Genomic DNA, 23,492 nt, shown 5'->3' on the forward strand with positions numbered 1-23,492 from the left:
ATGAAGTGTGTCACTGAGAGAGGGAGGTGGAGTGTGTCAGTGAGAGAGAGAGGTGTGTCACTGATAGAGGGAGATGGAGTGTGTCAGTGAGGGGTGGAGTGCATCGGTGAGGGAGAGAGAGATTGGGTGTGTCAGTGAGAGAGATGGAGTGTGTCAGTGAGAGAGATGGAGTGTATCAATGAGAGATGGTGTGTGTTAGTGAGTAAGAGACAGAAAGAAAGAGAGATGCCGGGTATGTAAGTGGGAGAGTGAGAGAGAGAGAGTGTGTATCAGTGAGCGGAAGTGTGTCAGTGAGTAGAGGGAGATGGAGTCATTGAGAGAGAGGTAGAGCACATCAGTGAGGGAGAGACAGCAAATCAGTGAGAGAGATGGAGCATGTCAATGAGATGGAGAGATGGAGTGCGTCACTGAGGGAGAGAGATGAAGTGTGTCAGTGAGAGAGAGGGAGATGGGGTTTGTCACTGAGAGAGTTGGAGTGTGGGCACCAGCAAATGGGGAATTAGGGGTGAACACTAGAAAATGGGAAATTAAAGGTGGGTACCAATATGGGGAATTAGCGAGGGAATTAGAGTGTCAGTGAGAGAGATGGAGTGTGTCAGCGGGAGATGGTGTGTCAATGAAAGAGATGAAATATGTCGGTGGAATGTGCGAATATGTAGAATACTGCCACAGAAAAAGTGCAGATAAAAGAAAAGTGCAACGTCTGTAATGAGGTAGATTGCCTCACCGTGGCAGGTCAGGTCAGGTCAGGTCAGACACCCATGAGTCCAATTGCACCTCACTTTATTTCCCTCTAACCCAGCCATTTTGATTGTTTTGTAACTTCTCTGCACCACGGCATAATTTATAATCTCCAAGTAGCCCAGCAGTGCATTTTTGAGATGTAGGAAGAAATGGGAGTACCGGTGGAAAGTCACAAAGAGAATGTGGAACCTTTTTATTCTACAGGTGGTACCTTAGGTCAAGATTGTACCTGGGTCCCTGGAGCAGTGAGGAAACAGCATTAAATGTCTTACCTTTGTGCCTCTATTGTGAGGGGAATAGAGTTCAAGAGATGAAGATCTTTCTATGTAGACATGCTTCAGATGAGACCAACCCTGGAGTATAGCATATGGTTTTGGTTTTATTTTAATGTGAAGAGGGATAGACTTGATTTTTTTAAACTGGAAAGAGTACAGAGAAGATAGACAAGGATATTGCCCAGACTCGACCCTAAGCCATGAGAGGTTGAGCAGACTGGGACTTTATTTCTTAAAGTGCAGGAGGCTGCAGGGCGATCTTACGGAGGTGTATAAAATCATGAGGTGAATAGATAGGGAAAATGCAGAGTCCTTTACCCAGAGTTGGGAATTTAAAAAATGGAGACATAAGTTTAACGTGAGAGGTGAAAGATTTAATAGAAACATAAAGGGCGCCATTTTCATACAGAGCACGGTGGGTAAATGGAACAAGCTACCCAAGGGGGTAGTTGAGGTAGGTATTACAACAGAATTTTTGGATAGGTACATGGATGAAAAGGTTTAGAGGGATGTTTAGAGGCAAAAACGAGCAGGTCGGACTAACGCATGTGGCGTATCTTGGTCGCAATGGACAATTTGGGTGAAAGGGGCTGTTTCTGTGCTGTCTGACTCGATGAAGTGGAAGCAGTTCACGGAAGATTCATTGAATTGATTCCTAGGAAGAGGGAGTTGTCTCCTGAGGACCCTAGAACATTTTTAAAGTGAATTAATTTAAACAAAGATGACTGCAAGGGGAGTTTGCAGTATGAGATGTAAGAATATTTTCCCCAGAGTCACAGGAGTAGGGCTCAACCATTTCATTTGGAGAGATTTCTCTTAGAGGATCCTTGCAATTCCATGTCCAAGAGAACTGTGCCATTAAACATTTCAGCCTGAGACATTTTAACCTTCATGGGGCAAGAAAATAGAGTTGAGGCTAAATTCAGATTAGCCATGATGTACAATGGAAAGCTGGCTTGAAAAGCTTGTTGACCTCCTCCCACTTGCATTTCATATTGTTTCTGAGCCTCTATGAACCACAGCAATTAATTAACTAAATGCAATGAATGTAATGAAATGATTAATAATTAATACTACAATTAATTTCTTTGCTCCTGCTGACTGCATGGTTCTCACTACCTGATGACAAAGGTTAATCTGTTTTGTGATTTAGAACCATCAGCTTCATGCTTCATTTCTAGGAAATTATATGAACAAAATAAATGTAACTAGAATGGCACATTAAATTCTGCTGTCGAAAGCAATTCCATTCCTAAAATATGACTGCTACAGAGGAGCTAAAAAAATAATAATTTAGATCCTGGCATGGGGAGAAAAGAATGGGATTGGAATTATAGAAATGAAAATTCAGACACCAAGGCTGTTTCAACAAATGCAACTTGGTAAATACAGTATATGTATAACTTGCAGTTCACAAGTGGCTTTCTTATTTAAGTATTTTACTGAAGCCATGTGCCAGAAATGTCAGCTCCATTTTAGACTTAATATCCATTGCAGACAATAGAAGTGAATGGTGTTCATATCAAGTGCGGCACAGTGGTGCAGCACCGGAGTTGTTGCCTTACAATGCAGAGACTTGGGTTCAATCCTGACTACAGGTGCTGTCTGCATGCAATTTGTATGTTCTCCCTATGACCGCGTGGGTTTTCTCCGGGTGCTCCAGTTTCCTCCCATATTTCAAAGATGTGCAGGTCTCCAAGTTAATTGGGTTATGTAAATTGTCCATATTGTGTAGGATTGAACTAGTGTATGGGTGATCATTCGTTGGCATGGACCTGGTGGGCCAAAGGGCCTGTTTCCACACTGTCTTTAAACTAAAGAGGTGTAGAACAAGGTATCACAAAATGCTGGAGTAACTCAGCGGGTCAGGCAGCATCTCTGGAGAGAAGGAATGGGTGACGTTTCAGGTTGACCTTTCTTCAGACAGATGTGGTGATGTTTTAGGTCAAGACCCTTCTTCAGACTGATGTGGAACGTTTCGGGTCGAGACCCTTCTTCAGACTGATGCGGTGACGTTTCGGGTCAAGACTCTTCTTTAGACTGATGTGGTGACGTTTCGGGTTGAGACCCTTCTTCAGACTGATGTGTGACGTTTCGGATCGAGACCCTTCTTCAGACTGATGGTGTAGAACAATATGCTTGATCTTAATCTTACTCACTTTTATTGTCTACCCCTATTTACTGATTTACTATAGTTTCAGTGAGGCCCTGTAAGTGAGGAGCACTGTGACCAACAGAGTCGCACCTGCCATTTCCACATCTGAAAGACTATGATAGCAAATACATTGGAATATCTTCACCACCAAGTTTCTTCATGGGTGTGAAGTTTTGCAGTTAATGACATGCCAGAATACCTTCACCGGGGGTCATAGCAGTCCAAGAAGAGGAGCTAAGGTCATCAGGACATGGAGTCATATAATCTTAGCAACTGATGGCACAGATGGTACCTTGTGTTATGCCACTCTACCATTATACTATATCCACCCATGTACCCCATGGGGTTGGGAGGGAGAGATAGATCAGGTGGAGTGGACTTGATGGGCTAAATGGCCTGATTCTGCTCTTTTTACTTATGACCTTATGACAAGAACAAAAGAACACAAATAGATAGGAGCAGGATTTGGCCACCTGACCCCTGAAGCCTCACCTGCCATTCACTATGGTCATGGTTGATCTAAACCAGGCCTCAACAATGGCCAAGAAAGCACACCAAAGTCTACTTCCTCAGAAGACTAAGGAAGTTCGGCATGTCTCCAATGACTCTGACCAATTTCTATAGATGTACGATAGAGAGCATCCTTTTCTAATATATCATAGCTTGGTATGGCAACTGCTCTGGCCAAAACCACAAGAAATTGTGGAAAGTTGTGAATGCAGCTCAGACCATCACTCCAACTGGCCTCTCTCCACTGACTCCATCCATACTTCACACTGTCTTGGGAGGGCAGCCAACATAATCATGAACCATTCATATCCCTGTTATTATCTGTTCTTCCCTCTCATGCAGAGCAGAAGATGTTCCCATAACAAAGAAATGTTATTTGGCCCATCATTTCTGTGATGGCACTCAGAGTCATGAATCCCATTCCCTTATTTATTTCTTTGTAATATACTCCCTCGAACATTTCTATTAAATCAATCCAGATTCTCTTGTTACCACCTATGTAGGCAGTAATTTACACCAACCAATTAACCTAACAAACTGTATATCTTTGCAACGCTGAAGAAAAACCCAGAGGAAAACCACAGATCGAAGGTTCAAATCATTCAGGTGCTAATGGAGTTCAGGATTAAACCTAGATTATGGAAACTGTGAGACTGTCGCAATATTTGTACTACAGTACCAACCAAAGATTGCTCAGGTCTACTAGTCCAGAACCGTAACCAGTATACTACAAAATGATTTTGGAACCTCTTTTTACTCACTGGTGCCTTTGTCCTGGAAACGTGCATCTCAGGAATGACAAGATGTATAGTAACAACATGTGGCAATGTTGTTGACTCTGGTTATCAGAGCTTAATCTGTTCCATTGAATTCTGAGCTCTTTTTCTGATACCTTAACTTATTGTTTAAATTTGCTTTAACATTTTATTGTTATGTTGCTAAAGTGGAAATATTTGCTTCCTGTCCTTTATACACCCATCTGTCACTTGATTATTTTTGCTATATTGTGTAAATGTCTTACGATATTTGTAAATTATAATACTGTTCATGGTTGATCGAATACTGTAGCTCTCAGAACTCCTATATCATGCAAAAGCAATTACATACACTGCACTTTTTGCAAAAATTGTTTCTCTTGTGCGCACAGTGTTGTAAATGTACAAGAATGGAATGAAAAACATTTAGCGTTTTTTCGTTATGATTCTTGCTTTGTTTCATTGCAAAATAGAGTGTCACAATTGGCTTCCTCTGGATAAATCAAAAATGAAATTTACTTTCTAAGTTCTTGTAAAGTTTGTTGTACAACCTGACCTCATACAACATGAGCAAAAGTAGAACTGATGCTTCTGTGTAGTTGTAGCTTTTAATTGCTCTACACTTTCCATCCATTTCTTTCTCTGCAGTCTCCAATTGTCTGAGCTTGTGACTTTGAGCCTTCGCTATCAACTCTAAACCTTTCTTTCATTCTTTGGCTCATGTCAACCTCAAATAATAACATCACACAATTCATAATTGTGATTAGTTTGGACTCTTTTTACTTTGCTTGTTTTCCACAGAAATTTTGATCACATTTGTGAACAATGATATTAATAATTACAGAGACTATAAAGAAGTTGTCGAGACTGGCTATGTGAGAGATTAGCCGGGCACAGTGGAGTTGCAATTGCGTTGATTCAACATGGCTGGTGCCCCTGAAGGCAAGTGCCCATCAAAGCTACAATGTTGTCACAAGCAATCAATTGTCTAATCAGAAATACCAAAGGTATAGATAGTAAAGTCTATAAGAATTATTTATAGTTTCATTTCCCGCATTTGTTCTTTCAACGGCCATAGGCAGTCATGTGAAGATGCTCACATGTCTTCAGATAGGTACTTTGATTGATTGTTCAAACAAGATGGCCTAAATGGTGATAAAACTAGTCTATTCATTCCAGAACTGGTACTTTGCAGCTGCTGAGAGAGGGGTAACAATTCTTTAGGACTTACTTTGAAGACAAATTGGTCTTTGCTCTCAGCTGATAATATAAATCACAATGTAATCATCATGCCAGTTTGGTATAATCTTGCCAAAGAATGCACCAGAAAAATGTTACCTCTTTTAAGTCTTGTATTTTTAATGTGGCCAAATTGGCTCCTTAAAACAGTGATAGTCCTGAAATCAATTTTGCTCTTTTCAGCACTTAATTAAAAGGTTTGCTGTTGCCAGCCTTTTCTGATTTAATTTCCTCTTTAATTTACAAAGGAGACAAGCCTCCTTTCATTTTAAATATTACTAGATGGCCCGTGGACCCGTTGGGTTCTGGATATTATTGAGTGGTCAAACTTTAACCTGAAGAAAATGTGAGCATTTACCTCAGGAGTCATTGTTCAACGAAGTTTATTTTAAAATAAAATAAATCTCATCTTTACCGTTTTGGCTGTATTTCCGTTGGCCGTTGGGTTCCCGTTGTGACACAAGATAGTTCAAATTCCGTCTCTTCATTCTTTCTGGTCGCACCACCGCCGGGCCTGGCAACCCTCCTACAACAGTGCATGCGCGAATACCGGGCTCGGCAACCGTCCCCCAACTGCGCAGGCGCAGCTGCCGGGCCGTTCAAACTTGTCGTTGTCACAGTGGGAGCGGGCGAGGGGGACAGGAAAGGGGAGAGGGAGCCACTCACCTCGGCCCCGGGCAGCCATCACGGCGGCTAGCAGCAGGAGCGCGGCCGCAAGCTGCTGCCCCATGTTCGTCCTGCCAGCGGCCATCTTCTTTGACATTCTCTCATCCGCCACGCTGCACCACGGGAGAGAGGTCAGGTGCAGGGCACACCGAGATGGGCGCTAGTCCTCCCTGTGCTGCTGCACAGGCGCAATGCCGCCGGGCCCGGCAACCCTCCCCCGTTGTGATGCCGTATTAGATCAAAATGGTGATCTCAATAGACAATAGACAATAGGTGCAGGAGTAGGCCATTCGGCTCTTCGAGCCAGCATCACCATTCACTGCGATCATGGCTGATCATCCACAAATCCGTACCCTGTTCCTACCTTCTCTCCATATCCCTTGACTCCACTTTCTTTAAGAACTCTATCTAACTCTCTCTTGAAAGCATCCAGAGAATTGGCCTCCACTGCCTTCTGAGGCAGAGAATTCCACAGATTCACAACTCTCTGAGTGAAAAAGCTTTTCCTCATCTCCGTTCTAAATGGCCGACTCCTTATTCTTAAACTGTGGCCCCTGGTTCTGGACTCCCCCAACATCGGGAACATGTTTCCTGCCTATTTTGTGTTCAATCCCTTATAATCTTACATGTTTCAATATGATCCCCCCTCATACTTCTAAATTCCAGTGCATACAAGGCCAGTCGCTCCATTCTTCCAACATACAACAGTCCCGCCATCCCGGGAATTAACCTCGTGCACCTACGCTGCACTCCCTCAGTAGCAAGAATGTCCTTCCTCAAACTTGGAGACCAAAACTGTACACAGTACTCCAGGTGCGATCTCACTAGGGCCGTGTACAACTGCAGAAGGACCTCTTTGCTCCTATACTCAACTCCTCTTGCTATGAGGGCCAACATTCCATTAGCTTTCTTCACTACCTGCTGTACCTGCATGCTTACTTTCAGTGACTGATGAACAAGGACACCCAGATCTCGTAGTACTTTCCCTTTTCGTAACTTGACACCATTCCAATAATAATCTGCCTTCCTGTTCTTGCCACTAAAGTGGATAACCTCACATTTATCCACATTAAACTGCATCTGCCACGCATCTGCCCAATACGCATCATAGCCAATCAATGGACCCCGCATGGGGGTGGGTGAGCTGCAAGAGCAAATCAGGACTTACGACGACCAATCAGAGTGGGGAGTGTTGGCGTTCCTCCCACGTGGAACCCGGACCAATCTGCCATCGAGCGGAGGGTCGGAGCCAATAAATGGACCCCAAGTGGGGGTGAGCGCAGGAGCAAATCAGGACGCACCGGCGACCAATCAGAGTGGGGAGCTCCGGCGCTCCCCCCACATGGGCACCCGGACCAATCGGGCGTCAAGTGTGTGGTCGGAGCTGAAGATAAATGGCAACCCTCCCCCAACCACACATGCGCCGGAGCTGAAGATAAATGGCAACCCTCCCCCAACTGAGCACGCGCCGGAGTTGACCCACTCCATCTCACCCGCACTCCACGCCCCTCCTCCCTCACTCCCCTCACCCACTCCATCCCCTCCTCACTCACTCCACCCCCCCCTCCCCCCCAACACCCCATCCCCCACTCCTCCTCCTCGCCCCATCTTCCCCTCCTCCCCGATGCTCTCATCACCCCACCCATTGGCTGCCATTACCGTCGCTAGGGTGGGTCCCGCGCCCCCCCCCCTCCCCTCCCTGAGCTGCAGACGGGTCTTTTCAACATTTTTTTTTTTTAATTGGAAATGTCTTTTCTTCGGGTTTGTTAACTTTTTTTAACGGCTTTTAAAAAAAGTCTAATCTGTGAAGCAAACTTTTTTTTTAACGGAATATTTTTCCCCACTCACCCACCCATCCCCTCTCAACAACTGCGGAGGTGCGGACCTGTTGACGATCCATCGGCTCGCGGGCTCGGGCCTATCAATCCTACGGATGCGTACACCCGTTTGCGGGCGGGGAGCGTCCCCCGAGTCCTGGCCCATGCGTTAAGTACAGTTCGTCGACGAGCTGTGGGGAACGACAGAGAGTGGAGAGGCAGCGCTGTTCAATGGTGGGAAACGACGGCGACGGCCATCTTGTTAACACCATCTTCTGCCGCGCCTCTGGCGCCACGCTGCATCACGGGAGGAAGGTCAGGTGCGAGGCATGCCGGAACAGGCGGCGGTCCTCCTGCTGGTCCTCCGGGGGGTGGGGAGGGAGGGGGGGGAGCACATTTGTTAAAGATGTGCGGGTCCCATTGTGACGTCACACGCTGAAGACATTCAAGAATTCGGTTCGAAAGGTAATTTTTAAATTTTAAAATCTTTCTAACTTTAAATATATACGACTAATTTAAATGAAACTTTTCATTAACGCTCGCCAGGACAATGGTGATTAAAGTGGTGCTAAAATTGCGGCACTATCGTTTACCATTTTGGCTGTGGTTCCATAACTAAATCTCAGACATATATATATATACATTAATATATAATAACAGGGAATGAGAATCCTCATTACTTTTATTCCTTGTTTCGTTTCCCATGATACTAATACAGCACCAAGTGTACAGGTGTCACCACAACCAACAAATATGTCACCACAAATCAGGATTCCAACTGGGAATTGCTTATTCTCAACAATGCTGTGTGCTTTATTTGTTCTGTTATCGCTTAGAGAGGGTTTCTTTAACTTGCTGACTATGAAGAATAACTATATTTGTTTTCATTCTTTACTATTTTTTATCCTGCAGTGCTTGTTCATTTAAGCAATTGAAGTAATCTGACTTTCTGTAGACTTTCAGGTCCCTTCAATGCTTGTATATCGTTGGGTCGGGAAAGGAATTTTATCGTCTTGAATTAGCAATGGCTGCCAAAGAATATTTGTTGTGCATTAATAGGACAATTAATTTCACATTCAATTGGCAGCTTCTGCTGTTCTGATCTCATAAGTTCATAATAAGTTCATAAGTGATAAGTGCAGAATTGGGCCATTTGGCCCATCGTCTGCTCCGCCATTCAATCATGGCTGATATATCTTTTCCCACTCAACCCCAATCTCCTGCCTTCTCCCCATCACCCCTGACACCCGTACTAATCAAGAATCTATCCTTGAAAATATCCATTGACTTGACTTCCACCACCTTCTGTGGCAATGAATTCCACAGATTCGCCACCTTCTGACTAAAGAAATTCTTCCTCTCCACATCCTCTCCACATCCATTCTATCCAGGTCTTTCACTATTTATTAAGTTTTAAGTCCCCCCACATCCTTCAAAACTCCAGCGAGTACAGTTCAGTGCCATCAAACACTCATCATATTTTAACCCAATCATTGCTGGGATCATTCTCGTAAACCTCTGGAACCTCTCCAGCGCCAGTATTATCTGATCTGATTGGATAACATGCAAAGCAAAGCTTTTCACTGTACCACACAGTACACGTGACAATAATAAACCTAAACCTAGACCTGAATTCCACATAGACAACACCCTTGTATTAGCTACACAATATAAAACTTCAAGCAGATCTTTTGAACCACTTCAAAATATGAATTGCGTAAAAACATTTAACAATTAAAAAACCTGAAATTAGTAATAATTCAAAATTATAAATTCACTTCACCGTGGCAAACTTTCTTCTGCATTTAAGTCAGAATTTTTGACTTAGCAACACATTCCCCAGTGCAAATGTTATTGAATTTGGCCAGAGTTGCTGAAATCAAAATTTTCTGTAGCTTTTTAAACGTTGAATTGTTTTTATTCTCAATGTTGGAACACTGACAGAAAATCACTGGTCTGTAAGATGGGGGTTTCTGTGTTTGCACAGAGGCCTTTACCTTCCAAATTCTCACAGGAGTAAATGGTGACGGTTCTATGTGGAATAGTTGACATTTCAGAGCAGATTCTGGTCTGCAGAGTTCAGCCCTATTTTATTGCTTGTCTGTTTCATTTTAGCTTGGAGAACACCTGGGTGGGGAGGGATGATGAGCTTCTATTCTGCCACCACTGTCATCTGCCAAGGCTGAAAACATATTCTGTCCTGGAGACATTGATGGTAGTTTGAAACTCAGCTCAAACAATATTGCAAGTAAATATTATTTTTACCATTTGCAATATCTCCTTTAACCTTGCCATGTCAGTGAAGCTTGGTGATTTAAAAATAAGCCATCACAAAAACTTGTGGACTGTTTTGAAACACAAGATACCACCGATCCTAGAATCTTGAGCATAAAACAAACTGCTGGAGGAATACAGTGCGAGTCAGGCAGCATCTGTGGAGGGAAAGGGATAGACAAAGTTTTTTGTTGGGACCCTTTATCAGTTTGAGGTTTCTCTCCACAGATGCCACCTGTTCCAGTGAGCTCCTCCGGCAGTTTGTTTATCGTGGTATAGTCTGTTAGGCATTCCTTTTAAATGTTAATCCTAGGGCTAAAGTTAACACAAGAAGATAAGAGCATTGGGAAATAAGATGAGAAGGTGACCACATCATCCCTTGAACCTGCTTTTCTCCTTCATAAAATCTGATCTTAGCCACTTTCTTCTCTCTTTACCATAACCCTTGCCTCTCCTATAGAGCCTATATATTTACTGATTCCATATCTTCAACTCACTGGGGTGAAGAATCCCACCGATTCATTTTCCACTTGAAGAGGCAATTCTTCCTCATCTCAATCATAAATGGATGTTGTGGTCTTCTGAGTCTATGCCTGTAGTTCTAGATTCCTCCAGGAGCAGCACCTATGCTTTCACCTTCTCTGGATCCTTTGCGCTTCAATAGGATCATATTTCAGTCTTCACATTTCCAATGAAAATTGTTTCAACCTATAATCTTGTTCAAGCTTACAGGGCAAGATCTCCCCATTTTTATACTTACCACACTTTGCATTAAAGCATCACATTCCATTACACCTCATAATTACTTGTACTTGTACTATCTGTGCCTTATGTACAAAGGCCCCAGATCCTTCTGCACTGTAGCATTCGATAATTACTCTCCATACACGCAACATTTTATTGCTCCTATCATAATGAATTACATCTTGGCATTTTCATTCAAACATGGAATTGTAGCCCACCTTGACGATGCTATCAGCCCACCTTGACGATGCTGACTGTGATGCCTAATGTATATGTTAATCCCATTTGCCTATATTAGGCCCCTATCCCTCTATGCCTTTTCTATCCATGTACAGTGCATTCAGAAAGTATTCGGACCCCTTCACTTTTTTTCCACATTTTGTTACGTTACAGCCTTATTTTAAAATGGATTTTTAAAAAAAAAATCATCAATCTACACACAATACCCCATAATAAAAAAGGTGCTTCGAATTTTTTCTGCACTCTCTCAATTCCTGTGGGGTAACAAACGGAATTGTACATAATATGCTAAGTGTCACCCTGGTATTGGCTGCACAATATAAAACTTCAAGCAGGCTTGCCAATCTTGTATGTGACTGAATTAAAGCTAGTGACAGAGGAATTCCCTTAGATATTCTGAATTTGTTTCCATATTAATAAATTATGTCAGCACTTATCCTCGGCATTTCACTTTCATGTTGATAAACATCACTGAGAATCACTTTCCATGCCTTTCAGAGGTTCATTAATTTTATTTACATTAAGCCAATGGACCAAACACACAGGATATTCAACTTTTACTTAATGAGCCCGATTCTGAAAAACGTATGGAAGCATGTTGAGGTTTGGAAGAAAGATATGCTTCTCCATGTAACAGAACACTGCACACCATCCATCACTACTCAAATGTCCCTTCTAATGGTTAGGCCTAGAATTTAATATTTACTTGTTTAGTTTAGATAGAGCATGGAAACAGCTCTTCAGCCCGCTGAGTCCATGTCAACCATTGATCGCCGTTCACACTAGTTCTATGTTATTCAATTTTCTCATCCTCACCCGACAAACTAGGGGCCAATTAACTAACAAACGCGCATGTCGTTGGGATGTGGGCGGACACCGGAGCACCCAGAGGAAACCCACACGGTCACAGGGAAAACATGCAAACTCCACAGTGTCAGGATCGTACCTGGTTTCTGGCACTGTGAGACAGCAGCTCTATCATCTGCACCACTGTGTGTTGAATAAAACATTGCATTTAAACAATACTTCCCATAGCCTAGGAAGATTCCATCCTTCCAGCAGTGAATTATTGCTCAAATGAAAATAAAGCAGAGTAGAGAATCTTGTATGTTGATTGAGAGATAAAAGTTAGCCAAGAAACAAGAGACTACTCTTTACCCTTCTTGCAAATATTTTGTGGGAATTTTACATCTTTTCCATCCATGTAAAGGAGCAACCTTGTTTTAACATTACTTCGCATAGATAGCCTTTATTATACCAATAACCTCCAATGCCATTCTCCTGACCATTATTTTAACAGGTGTCAGAGGTTATGGGGCGAAGGCAGGAGAATGGGGTTAGGAGGGAGAGATAGATTAGGTACGATTAAATGTCGGAGTAGGCTTGATGGGCCGAATGGCATAATTCTACTATTCCTTATGGCCTTATAACACAGGTATTAATTGTTGAATCAAAACTCCTATTCTGGAGCCATCTAATCCCATCTAGAACTATGGTTTATCCCTTATTCATGTTTTGCTCAATGCTGACAGTCTCTGCAGAACAGTATGCAGAAACTCAGTGCTTTTTACATTGGTATGTGTTATGGACTTTCAGAAAGCCCTTGATTAGGTCCCACACAGCAGAGTAGTGGGCAAAATTAGAGCACATGGTATTGGGGGGTAGGGTATTGACATGGATAGAGAATTGGTTGGCAGACAGGAAACAAAGAGTAGAAATAAACGGGTCCCTGTCAGAATGGCAGGCAGTGGCGAGTGGAGTGCCGCAAGGTTCGGTGCAGGGGCTGCAACTATTTACAATATATATTAATGATTTAGATGATAGGATTAAAAATAACACTAGCAAATTTGCAGATGACACAAAGCTGGGTGGCAGTGTGAATTGCTAGGAGGTTGCAGGGTGACCTAAACAGGATGAGTGAGTGGGCAGATGCGTGGCAATGCAGTATAATGTTGATAAATGTGAGGTTATCCACTTTGGCAGCAAGAACAAGGAGGCAGATTATTATCTCAATGGTGTCAGATTAGGAAAAAGGAAAGTGCAACGATACCTAGGTGTCCTTGTATACCAGTCACTGAAAGTAAACATGCCGGTACAGCAGGCAGTGAAGAAAGCTAATGACATGTTGGCCATCATAACGAGAGGATTTGAGTATAAGAGTAAAGAGATTCTTCTGCAGTTGTACAGGGCACTGGTGAGACCACATCTGGAGTATTGTGTGTAGTGTTGGTCTCCTAATTTGAGGAAGGACATCCTTGCTATTGAGGCAGTGTAGCGTAGGTTCACAAGGTTAATCCCCGGGATGGCGGGACTGTCATATGAGGAAAGATTGGAAAGACTGGGCTTGTATTCACTGGAATTAGAAGGATGAGAGGGGATCTTATAGAAACATATACAATTATAAAAGGACTGGACAAGCTAGATGCAGGAAAAATGTTCCCAATGTTGGGGGAGTCCAGAACCAGGGGCCCCAGTCTAAGAATAAAGGGGAGGCCATTTAAAACTGAGATGAGAAATAACTTTTTCACACAGAGAGTTGTGAGTTTGTGGAATTCTCTGCCACAGAAGACAGTGGAGGCCAATTCACTGGATGCATTTAAAGAGAGTTAGATAGAGCTCTTGGTGCTAAGGGAATCAAGGGGTATGGGGAGAAGGCAGGCACGGGTAACTCATTGTGGATGATCAGCCATAATCACAATGATTGGCAGTGTTGGCTCGAAGGGCCGAATGACCTCCGCCTGCACCTATTTTCTATGTTTCTATGTTTATTTTGACCCCATCACCTCACCTTCTTGCACTGTCCTTGGCAAACATTTCTGATGCATCTTTTGTCAGTTTTCATTTATATTCATTAAATTCACCATCAGTTGAGAAGTGAATCTAATGCATTATTCATTTCACTATAAACCAGTGAGCAGCTGAATAGTACATTTATAATCAACATTATGAATATACATCTGACTGCCACATAAATCCACTCAAATAAGGATAGTTCACAGAAGAGAAGAGACAATGAAGTTTGATTCCATAATTATAATAATTTTTTTGCCTGCAGTAAGCAATTGGCAACAGGAGTGCTGACCATTTTGTTTACAGATTCTCTTTTTGCGGGTCATTGCTGCTTATCAACTTTGAACCAAGTGGCTGATAAAGTGAGATTTTTTTTAAGTGTTACGATTGTAGTCGCTGACACATTGTACAAGCATGTAACCCGTTTTTGAAACGTTTCTCTAAGCATGCTAGGACTTAGGAATTGGACTGCAGCACATACTTGTGCACTCAAATATTGCTTTGCTTAGCCCTGATGTCAAATTATATCGGAAACTGTGAAATTGGCCAAAAAACACAGGATGAAACAGTATTAAAATGTGTCATAACCAAATGCAAGTGTTAACATGGGACTTGCATGGTTCCCAATGGGACCATATTCAGTGCAGTGCAGGCACCATTACTCTGCTGCACTGCAATCAGAGATGGGCATTTGTCTTTCAAAGTATGCTCCCTGTATACACACAAAACTGCAAAGTGCACAATGTGTGCTATAGAAGAGAGGCTGAAGAGGAGAGTGAGATTACTTTCCTCTTTATTCAAATGGATGATCTGGTCAATGAGATAGATGTATGCTGGAAGGGATATCTTGTGCACTGCTGTAAATGCCTGGGAACAGATGACTACTATTTTCTCCACCAGGAGTGAGAATCCTCACAGGGTGAATAATGGAGAAAGAAACTTCATGATCTCAAGAGGTTTGTCAGGTTAGTATGTGTAGGAAAATAACTGCAGATGCTGGTTCAAACTGAAGGTAGACACAAAATGCTGGAATAACTCAGCGGGTGAGGCAGCATCTCAGGAGAGAGGGAATGGGTGACGTTTCGGGTCGAGACCCTTCTTCAGACTGATGTCAGGGGAGGGGGCAGTTTAGTCACCACCGTACTGGGAACAGCATTCAAAAATGGAGATCCTCACATGAAAATGTACTTGAATCAATGTTCAACACAAAAAGCTGGATTAACGCAACAGGTCAGACAACATCTCCAGCGACATTTCAGGTCGAGACCCTTCAGACTGAATCAATGTGCCAGTCATTAGAAAATATTAAGGTCTTATAGAAAGGATGTATTAATTTATGTAACGTATTCAGTGGAGGTGACCTGGACATCCTGGTGTCAAGGATTATCAAGTATCATCTGAAAGCTTCTACAGACAATGCTTCCCTTCCCCTTTGCAGCTGGAAGAGGCACTGTGGATGCTGAGTAAGGACTTCCCTCATAAGCTCTTTCTTTTTTCCTGCTCCTCTTCATTCTCCTGCTCTTCAACCTCTTCCTCAGGATCCTCAGGGTGCTCAGGGTTAGGATCTAAATGCTGTTCTTCCTCTGGCTCCACACGTGTCTTTGATATTCTAGACTGTGCAACATGAGCACAAGGGGAAGTTCCCATTCTAGCTCAGTATATACCAGAGACCAAACTGCAAAGTATGGTGACTGGCGAAAACAACCAACAGTACAAATACGAAGATAGACACAAAAAGCTGGAGTAACTCAGCGGGACAGGCATCATCTCTGGAGAGAAGGAATGGGTGACATTTCGGGTCGAGACCCTTCTTCAGACCCCAAACGTCACCTATTCCTGCTCTCAAGAGATGCTGCCTGTCCCGTTGTGTTACTCCAGCTTTTTGTGTCTATCTTCGGTTTTAACCAGCATCTGCAGTTCCTTCCCACACAAACAGTACAAATACCCTCAGTGCCTAAATGGTCATGCATGATGCTGGAAATATGACATTAATCTTCAGGGTATTCTTATGATGGTGCACAACCACCAGGAAGTCAAAAACCTTTCCATTGATAAAAAAGTTTTGTTTAATAATTGGTGAACACTGACCAGACTCCCCATCAACCATCAACTCCATTTATGCTTCATGCTGTCTTGGCACAGCAGCTAACATAATCAAGGATTTTTGTCGCCCTGGTCACCCTCTCTTCTCCCCTCTCCTATCAGGCAGAAGATATGCAAAATTGAAAGGACATTCCACTAGACTTGGAAACAGATTATTCACTTTTATTAGCAGCACTGCCCTCATGTTAGTTAGTGGGTAGGCCCAATCTACCTCATTGCAGATGCTGGGCGTTTTCTTTTGAACTGTAATGCAGTAAAATTATATTCTGCACACTGGGATTTTTCTATTTGCATGGCCTGTTATACTTGTGTAGGGCTTGATTGTACTCATGTATAGTGTGATCTGATTTAATTGGATAGCACACCAATAAAAGCTTTTCACCGTACTTTGGTGCACGTAACAATAATAGACTAATAAAAATACCAATACAATACCAGATCACCGGGTATTGTGGTCGATGGCCCCCACATGCATGGGAAGACTGCAATACTGCAAAATTCCAATGCCTGAGTTGTTACCATCAAACAAGAATACATTATTCCTATCCACGTGCGGGTTCTTTGTGGCCCCCTTTTATAAACATAGGGGAGATCTATGGCTGCCAAGAACTATCCTGCAACATTAATCTTCACAGAGGGAACAGGCTAGGCACAAGACGAAGATATTTATTCACAAAATGCTGGAGTAACTCAGCAGGTCAGGCAGCATCTCGGGAGAGAAGGAATGGGTGACGTTTCGGGTCGAGTCCCTTCTTCAGCCTGAAGAAGGGTCTCGACCCGAAACGTCATCCATTCCTTCTCTCCCGAGATGCTGCCTGACCTGCTGAGTTACTCCACCATTTTGTGCATAAATACCTTCGATTTGTACCAGCATCTGCAGTTATTTTCTTAGGGTAGGCACAAGAGTTTGACTGAACATCCCGTCCATAGAACATTACATGTATCAGTGATGAAACTTTTGGAAAACCTGAGCCTGTGAAATGATTGTTCATGGGTGAGGTCCAAGAAGGATGAGTCTCCTCTGATGATACTGAGAGTTGACTTTACACAAATGGGCATGTCTTTGTCTCTGAAACGCCTGACCCTCCTTGACAGGCCTAGCAGGCCAGTAGTTTCAATGTCAGAGGCAACCATCAACTGAGTATCTCATCAAATAAATTAAGCTAAGAGCACTTCTTTTTAGCTTAATCAGATATTGTGGACTTTTGGAAGTATCTTAACAGCCTATAGAAAGTTCTGAAGCTACCCAGTCAGGTCAAGGAACGTCAATAGACGGTCCCTTTAAATGGTGATGAAAACAAGGATATTGTTTGAGATCCCCATGGTGCAAGTGAGGTCCATTTAACATAGTGTGGGCAAAAATGTGTGCTACCCAAATAGTTGCTTGGTGCCTTCCTCAGGCCAGGAACACACCAGAAACATTAAAGTGCAGGAGGATGAGGGGTGATCTAATAGAGATGCATAAGATCATGAGAGGAATAAATCGGGTAGATGCACAGAATCTCTTCCCAGAGTAGGGGAATCGAGGACCAGAGGTTCAAGGTGAAGGGGTAAAGATTTAATAGGAATCTGAGGGGTAGCTTTTTCACACAAATGGTGGTGGGTGTATGGGACAACCTGACAGAGGTGGTAGTTGAGGCTGGGACTATCCCAACGTTTAAGAAACAGACAGGTACGTGGATAGGACAAGTTTGGAGGGTTATGGACCAAACGCAGGCAGGTGGGACTAGTGTAGCTAGGACAAGTTGGCCGGTGTGGGCATGTTGGGCGGAAGGGCCTGTTTCCACACTGTATCACTCTATGACTCTATGGTGCGCAGAAGTGTTCGTTCCAAAATTATTTCTAATGTGATTTCAACCAGACGTAATTAGCTACTCAGTATACCCTGGATAAAATGTAAATTGGATTGTGTATTTTATGTGCCATGTGATCCAGCTTTTAGATCTAATTGTTTGAGTTCAAATAGCAATGCTGAAGAATGGTTTTCAAACGTTAACATGAAAGCTGTTCAATGACAATGCTTCAAAGATTCAAAATAAAAACACAAAATCCTGGGAATATTCAGTTGGTCATACAACCCCTGTGATGGATGAAGAGAAGTTAATATTTTGGGTTGATAACCTCTCAGTACTGAACCCACTGTGCATGTGGCAAGTTTTCTCCGCATGCCCCTTTAGTTTCTTCACATCCCATTTTCATTTATTTCCCTCTACACTGAACATCACTTCTGTAATTTAATTTCTCCTGCCTTCCACTTTACCTTCCTCTTGTTCTCTCCACCCCTCTGACTGTTTTTTGCCCTTCTGACTTTTTCCCGTTCCTATAAAAGGTAATTGACATGAAATATTTTAACACTTTTATACTTCTCACATATCTACCTGACTTCCTGAATATTTTTTTTCCCCATTTGATAGCTGTCTAAATATAATTGGTCTTTCAAAGTACAGCTACAGGCATGATGGGTCAAACAACTTCCTGTGTGCTAAATGAATCAATGTGAAGATTTAATCACTAATTATTACTGACAATATTTTCCAACATATAATTAGGAACAGATCAGGGAAGAATTTCAGCCTTTATTTGACATGCTAAGCGTGTGATATGTTAATATATGTAAGTTAGATTATGCTTCAGAAGTTCAATTCCATTGATGTCTGAATCAGAGTTCAACACACTAAAACCAGCGTGATACATTTAGCACAACAGAGGAACAATTACTATTGTTTTAACTTCCAAAATAGCACTGAAATGCCTACCTTTATTTGCATCCATGCCTCCAACTGCATACAGAGCTCCAACTGTGGACTTCCGAGGTCTAGTTCGTGGACTCTGCATTAGAGGCCGCCTCTCTGGTAACAGATGATATTTCATGGCTTCCAAGATAAGCTTTTGGCACTCAAGGTCATCTTTGAAAAGAATATTGTTTTCAAGATCAGCCAGAAGCTGAAAAACAAAAAAATATTCTTTTAAATGGGCAACTAATTTCTTCGTGTGCTAGGAACTGAAAGTACAGATAGGTCAGCGGTTTACAAGTGATGAAGTTGTAAATGGAAGCAGAGTTCACTGGTTTATCAATGGTTGCAGCATTTCAAGGTTGTATTTTAGTTTTGACACTTTGTTTAAGGGCAAACCGATGATCATTAAGAATAGAAAGTTTGAGCTGCAGTCATTAAATTGAATTTGATATTCAAGATCATGAAACGCAGTGGATGAACTAGCAATACATATCATTACATGCAGTACTGATGTGATTGTGAACTGCAAGCAGACTGATAATGAACGTTGAGATAAAATAGGTAAAGAAAATTGTAGATGGTTTATATGCAACCAATAACATAGTTACCTCAGTACCATTAACCCCGCCTAGTTAACATCAATCATAACGCCTTCCCTTCCTGGGTACAGTTCAGTAGAGGAACGTAGCCAGTGCTTGAAGATGTATGTAATACGCTGTGCTATCATTAAAAGATGTTGTACGCTTTAAGAGTTTGTGAAGTATTAATTTACATGGTGTCGGAAGTGGAAGACACTTGCGTCTCCTGTCTGTCGGGTTTTATTTCTTTTTTTTGATTTGTGCCTTTTTGTGCTTAATCTCTCTGACCATGGCGTCCTCTTGCAGAAAGCCCGCGCAGCTTGTCTTTGATGCTGACATTTCTGAGCGCTGGGACACGTTTGAGTTTGATTTCACCCACTTTGTCAACGTCGCACATCGCGCTGATCCTGACTCCCTTAAAGCCTCCCTCCTACTCAACCTTGTCGGACCTGATGCCATGAAGAGAGCCAGAACTTTCACCTATGCTCCAGCGGTCCTGGGCGACGACGACGTGGAGATTACCCCTGCAGAATCTGCCAGTGACCCCGCTTGCCTGCTACGTAAGTTCAGGGAGATTTGTGACCTGCCCTCGAACCGCATTCTGCAGAGGGCACGGTTCTTTACAAGAAAACAGTTGCCGGATGAACCTGTTGAATGTTTTATTGCTGATTTGCGTTATCTCGCCCAGCGGTGCCGTTTTGGTGACATGACGGAGCAGCTCACTAGAGACATTTTAGTAACTGGCATGCGTGACCAGCAGCTACGATGTGAGCTTCTAAGGGATCCGGATCTAACGTTGGAAAAAGCTATGCATGCCTGCAGATTGTCTGAGGTCGTTGTATTGCCAGATGACCACCGAGACTCGGCCAATAAGTCTATCAACCTGGCTGGGTGTAGGAGACCCCAGCCTCGGATGGTAAACAATGCTTTTCTGCCGCGTGCCAACCCAGGTCCTGGTGAAGTGCCCCAAAAAAGGTGCCCAAACTGTAACTACATGCACCATAGACTGTCTACCTGCCCTGCTTATGGCAAATTTTGTAACTTTTGTAAAAAGTTAAACCACTTTTCTGCGGCCTGTCGCTCGATCCGTTCCCGTGGGAGACAGGCACAGATTTCCAGACCCAGTCTAAACATGCTGAGGCAATCTGATGGCTGTTACGATTTACAGCCCAGCCTGGTCGACTCCTACGAGGCAGATCCAATTAATCCTCCTGAGAATTCGAATGTGTTTACCCTCCTACACACAACCGCCCAACGCTCTGATCCCTCTGTAGCTCTGACTGTCAATGGTGTGTCCTTCCTTGCAAAGCTGGATACAGGTGCGAAGGTCAACGTATTGTCAATAAATCTTTTCAATAAGATAAGGAATAATGAGCCCCTGGTTGTTGACAACGCTACGTTGCATGCCTATGGTGGAGAAATTCTAAGGCCTGTGGGGAGGGCTGCTTTAACTTGTGTGCTGCAAAAGGCAACGAGAAACCTCGTTTTCTATGTTTTGAACTCTGACTGTGTAACCCTGCTGGGCAACCGTGCGTGCCAAGATCTTGGCCTGGTGTCCTTCGACCGCACGGTCCACAAAGTGCAACTGTCGTTCAACCCTGTTGTGGAATACCAGGACCTGTTCAACGATGACCTGGGAAAGTTACCACTCACATATCGTATTTCCGTTGACCCAAACGTACAACCTGTAGCCCGCGCAGCTCACAGGGTGTCTCACGCCATGAAAGACAGGGTCGAGGCGATGCTGAATAACATGGTCGATAAGGGGGTGCTAGAAGCGGTTAGCGATCCCACCGCTTGGGTCTCCACTATGGTTGCCACGATAAAGAAAGACAAGAATGAAATACGTGTGTGTATCAATCCGAAGGACTTGAACCTTGCAATCAGGCGACCACACCACCCCATGCGGTCTGTTGAGGACGTGGCGGCTCAGGTCGGGCAGGCCACCATCTTTTCGGTCCTAGACGCTAAGAATTCGTTTTGGCAGATCCCGTTGGACAAAGAGTCTTCTGACCTAACGACCTTCGCCACACCGTTTGGCAGATTCAAGTTCCTGCGAATGCCATTCGGCATTAATTCTGCTAGCGAGGTGTTCCAGCGAACTATGGAGCAGATATTCTCGGGCCTGCCATGTGCCATCATCGTGGATGATATCCTGGTTTATGGGAAAGACATTGCGGAGCACGACCTGAACCTCCGCAGCATCCTGGATCGGGCGCGGAAGGTCAATCTGAAGCTGAATCCCAAGAAATGCCGGTTCCGCGTCCCAGAAGTCACGTATGTGGGACACGTCTTCACCTCTAACGGACTAAAACCCGACCCCTTGAAGGCAGCTGCCATCTCCGAGATGGCAGCCCCCACCGACGTGCCAGGTCTACAACGATTCTTAGGCATGGTGAACTACCTGGGGAAGTTTATACAAAACCTCAGTGAGCTGAGTGCTCCCCTGCGGCAATTGACAAAAAAGGATATTGCCTGGGCCTGGCTCCAACATCACCAGCAGGCCTTTGACTGCCTCAAGTCGAAATTGATTGACACCCCGACGTTGCGGTACTTCGATGTAAGTCGCCCCATCACCGTCACCTGTGACGCTTCCAAGTTCGGTCTGGGTGCGGCTTGCCTTCAGTCTGTCGATGGATCGTTACATCCTGTCTCCTATGCCTCCCGCACCATGACGGACACCGAGCAGCGGTACGCTCAGATCGAGAAAGAGCTGCTCGCGGTGGTGTTCGCCTGCTCCAAGTTCAGAGATTTCCTGTTCGGCAGCAGATTTACGGTCGAAACCGACCACCAGCCACTGGTGACCATCCTAAACAAGCCAATTCACGCTGCCCCCGCCAGGCTGCAGCGTATGATGCTACAGCTCCAGCGTTTCGAATTCGACATCATCTACAAGAAGGGCACCGAGATGCACATTGCGGACACCCTATCGCGCGCCCCGCGGACCTCCTGTGATCGCCACCCCTACGAAACAGAGGACTTGCTTGTACTGGGCGTTAATTTCATTCCCACCAAGCAGCTACAGGTGTTGGCCGAGCACACCGCTGCCGATCCAGTTTTGCAGCGGCTTGCCACTGTGATTAAAGCAGGGTGGCCAACAAAGCGCTCCGCTGCGCCATCTGAAACACAGCCTTTCTTCCTGGTCCGCGACGAATTGGTGCTCCAGAATGGCGTCATCGTCAAGGGACATAAAGTTGTGGTCCCGTCCTCCCTGTTTGACTCTTACTATTGCGCAGCCCATAGCGGACACCCTGGGGTCGATGCAACACTCGCTCACGCTCAGTGCCAATTCTACTGGCCCGGAATGGCCAAATATATCCGAGACCGAGTTTCTGCCTGCTCCACGTGCAACAGTCTTGCTCCACACCAGCAGCGACAGCCCCTGCTGCAACAGCCTGCCCCTGCCTTGGCCTGGTCCTCGTTGGCTGCTGACATCTTCGAGTGGCGTGGTAACCACTACCTTGTCCTGGTCGACTCATACTCAAACTGGTTCGAGGTGGATTTACTGACATCCCTCACGTCGGAGATGGTGATCCGAAAGCTGCGGAAACACTTCTCCACTTTTGGGTCCCCTGTCAGGCTGCAGACTGACAACGGCAGGCAGTTTACCAGCCGAGAATTCAAAAGTTTTGCGGACAAGTGGAATTTTGTGCATTTCACCAGCAGCCCTGAGTACCCACAGAGCAACGGACTTGCAGAACGGGCCGTCCGCAGCGCCAAGCATCTGATGGAACAGGCGAGACTTTCCAACACTGATTTGTACTTGGATCTCCTAAACCTCAGGAATGTTTCCAGGGATCCGGCCATGGGTTCACCTGCTCAGCGTCTGATGTCAAGGAATACCAGATCTACTATCCCGATTGCCCA

General features: G+C 44.1%; 1 protein-coding gene across 1 annotated transcript in view; it reads right to left on the bottom strand.

Annotated features, from left to right (window-relative positions):
• The window catches only part of LOC144595148 (kelch-like protein 1), a 276,933-nt gene that overhangs the window by 40,750 nt on the left and 212,691 nt on the right, over positions 1-23,492 (bottom strand). Inside the window, exon 6 of the mRNA XM_078402262.1 lies at positions 19,069-19,255. Within this exon, the coding sequence (XP_078258388.1) occupies positions 19,069-19,255 (187 nt within the window). The remainder of the gene's footprint in view (positions 1-19,068; positions 19,256-23,492) is intronic.

The sequence above is a fragment of the Rhinoraja longicauda genome, chromosome 7 (assembly GCF_053455715.1).
Source record: "Rhinoraja longicauda isolate Sanriku21f chromosome 7, sRhiLon1.1, whole genome shotgun sequence".
Lineage (NCBI taxonomy): Eukaryota > Metazoa > Chordata > Chondrichthyes > Rajiformes > Arhynchobatidae > Rhinoraja > Rhinoraja longicauda.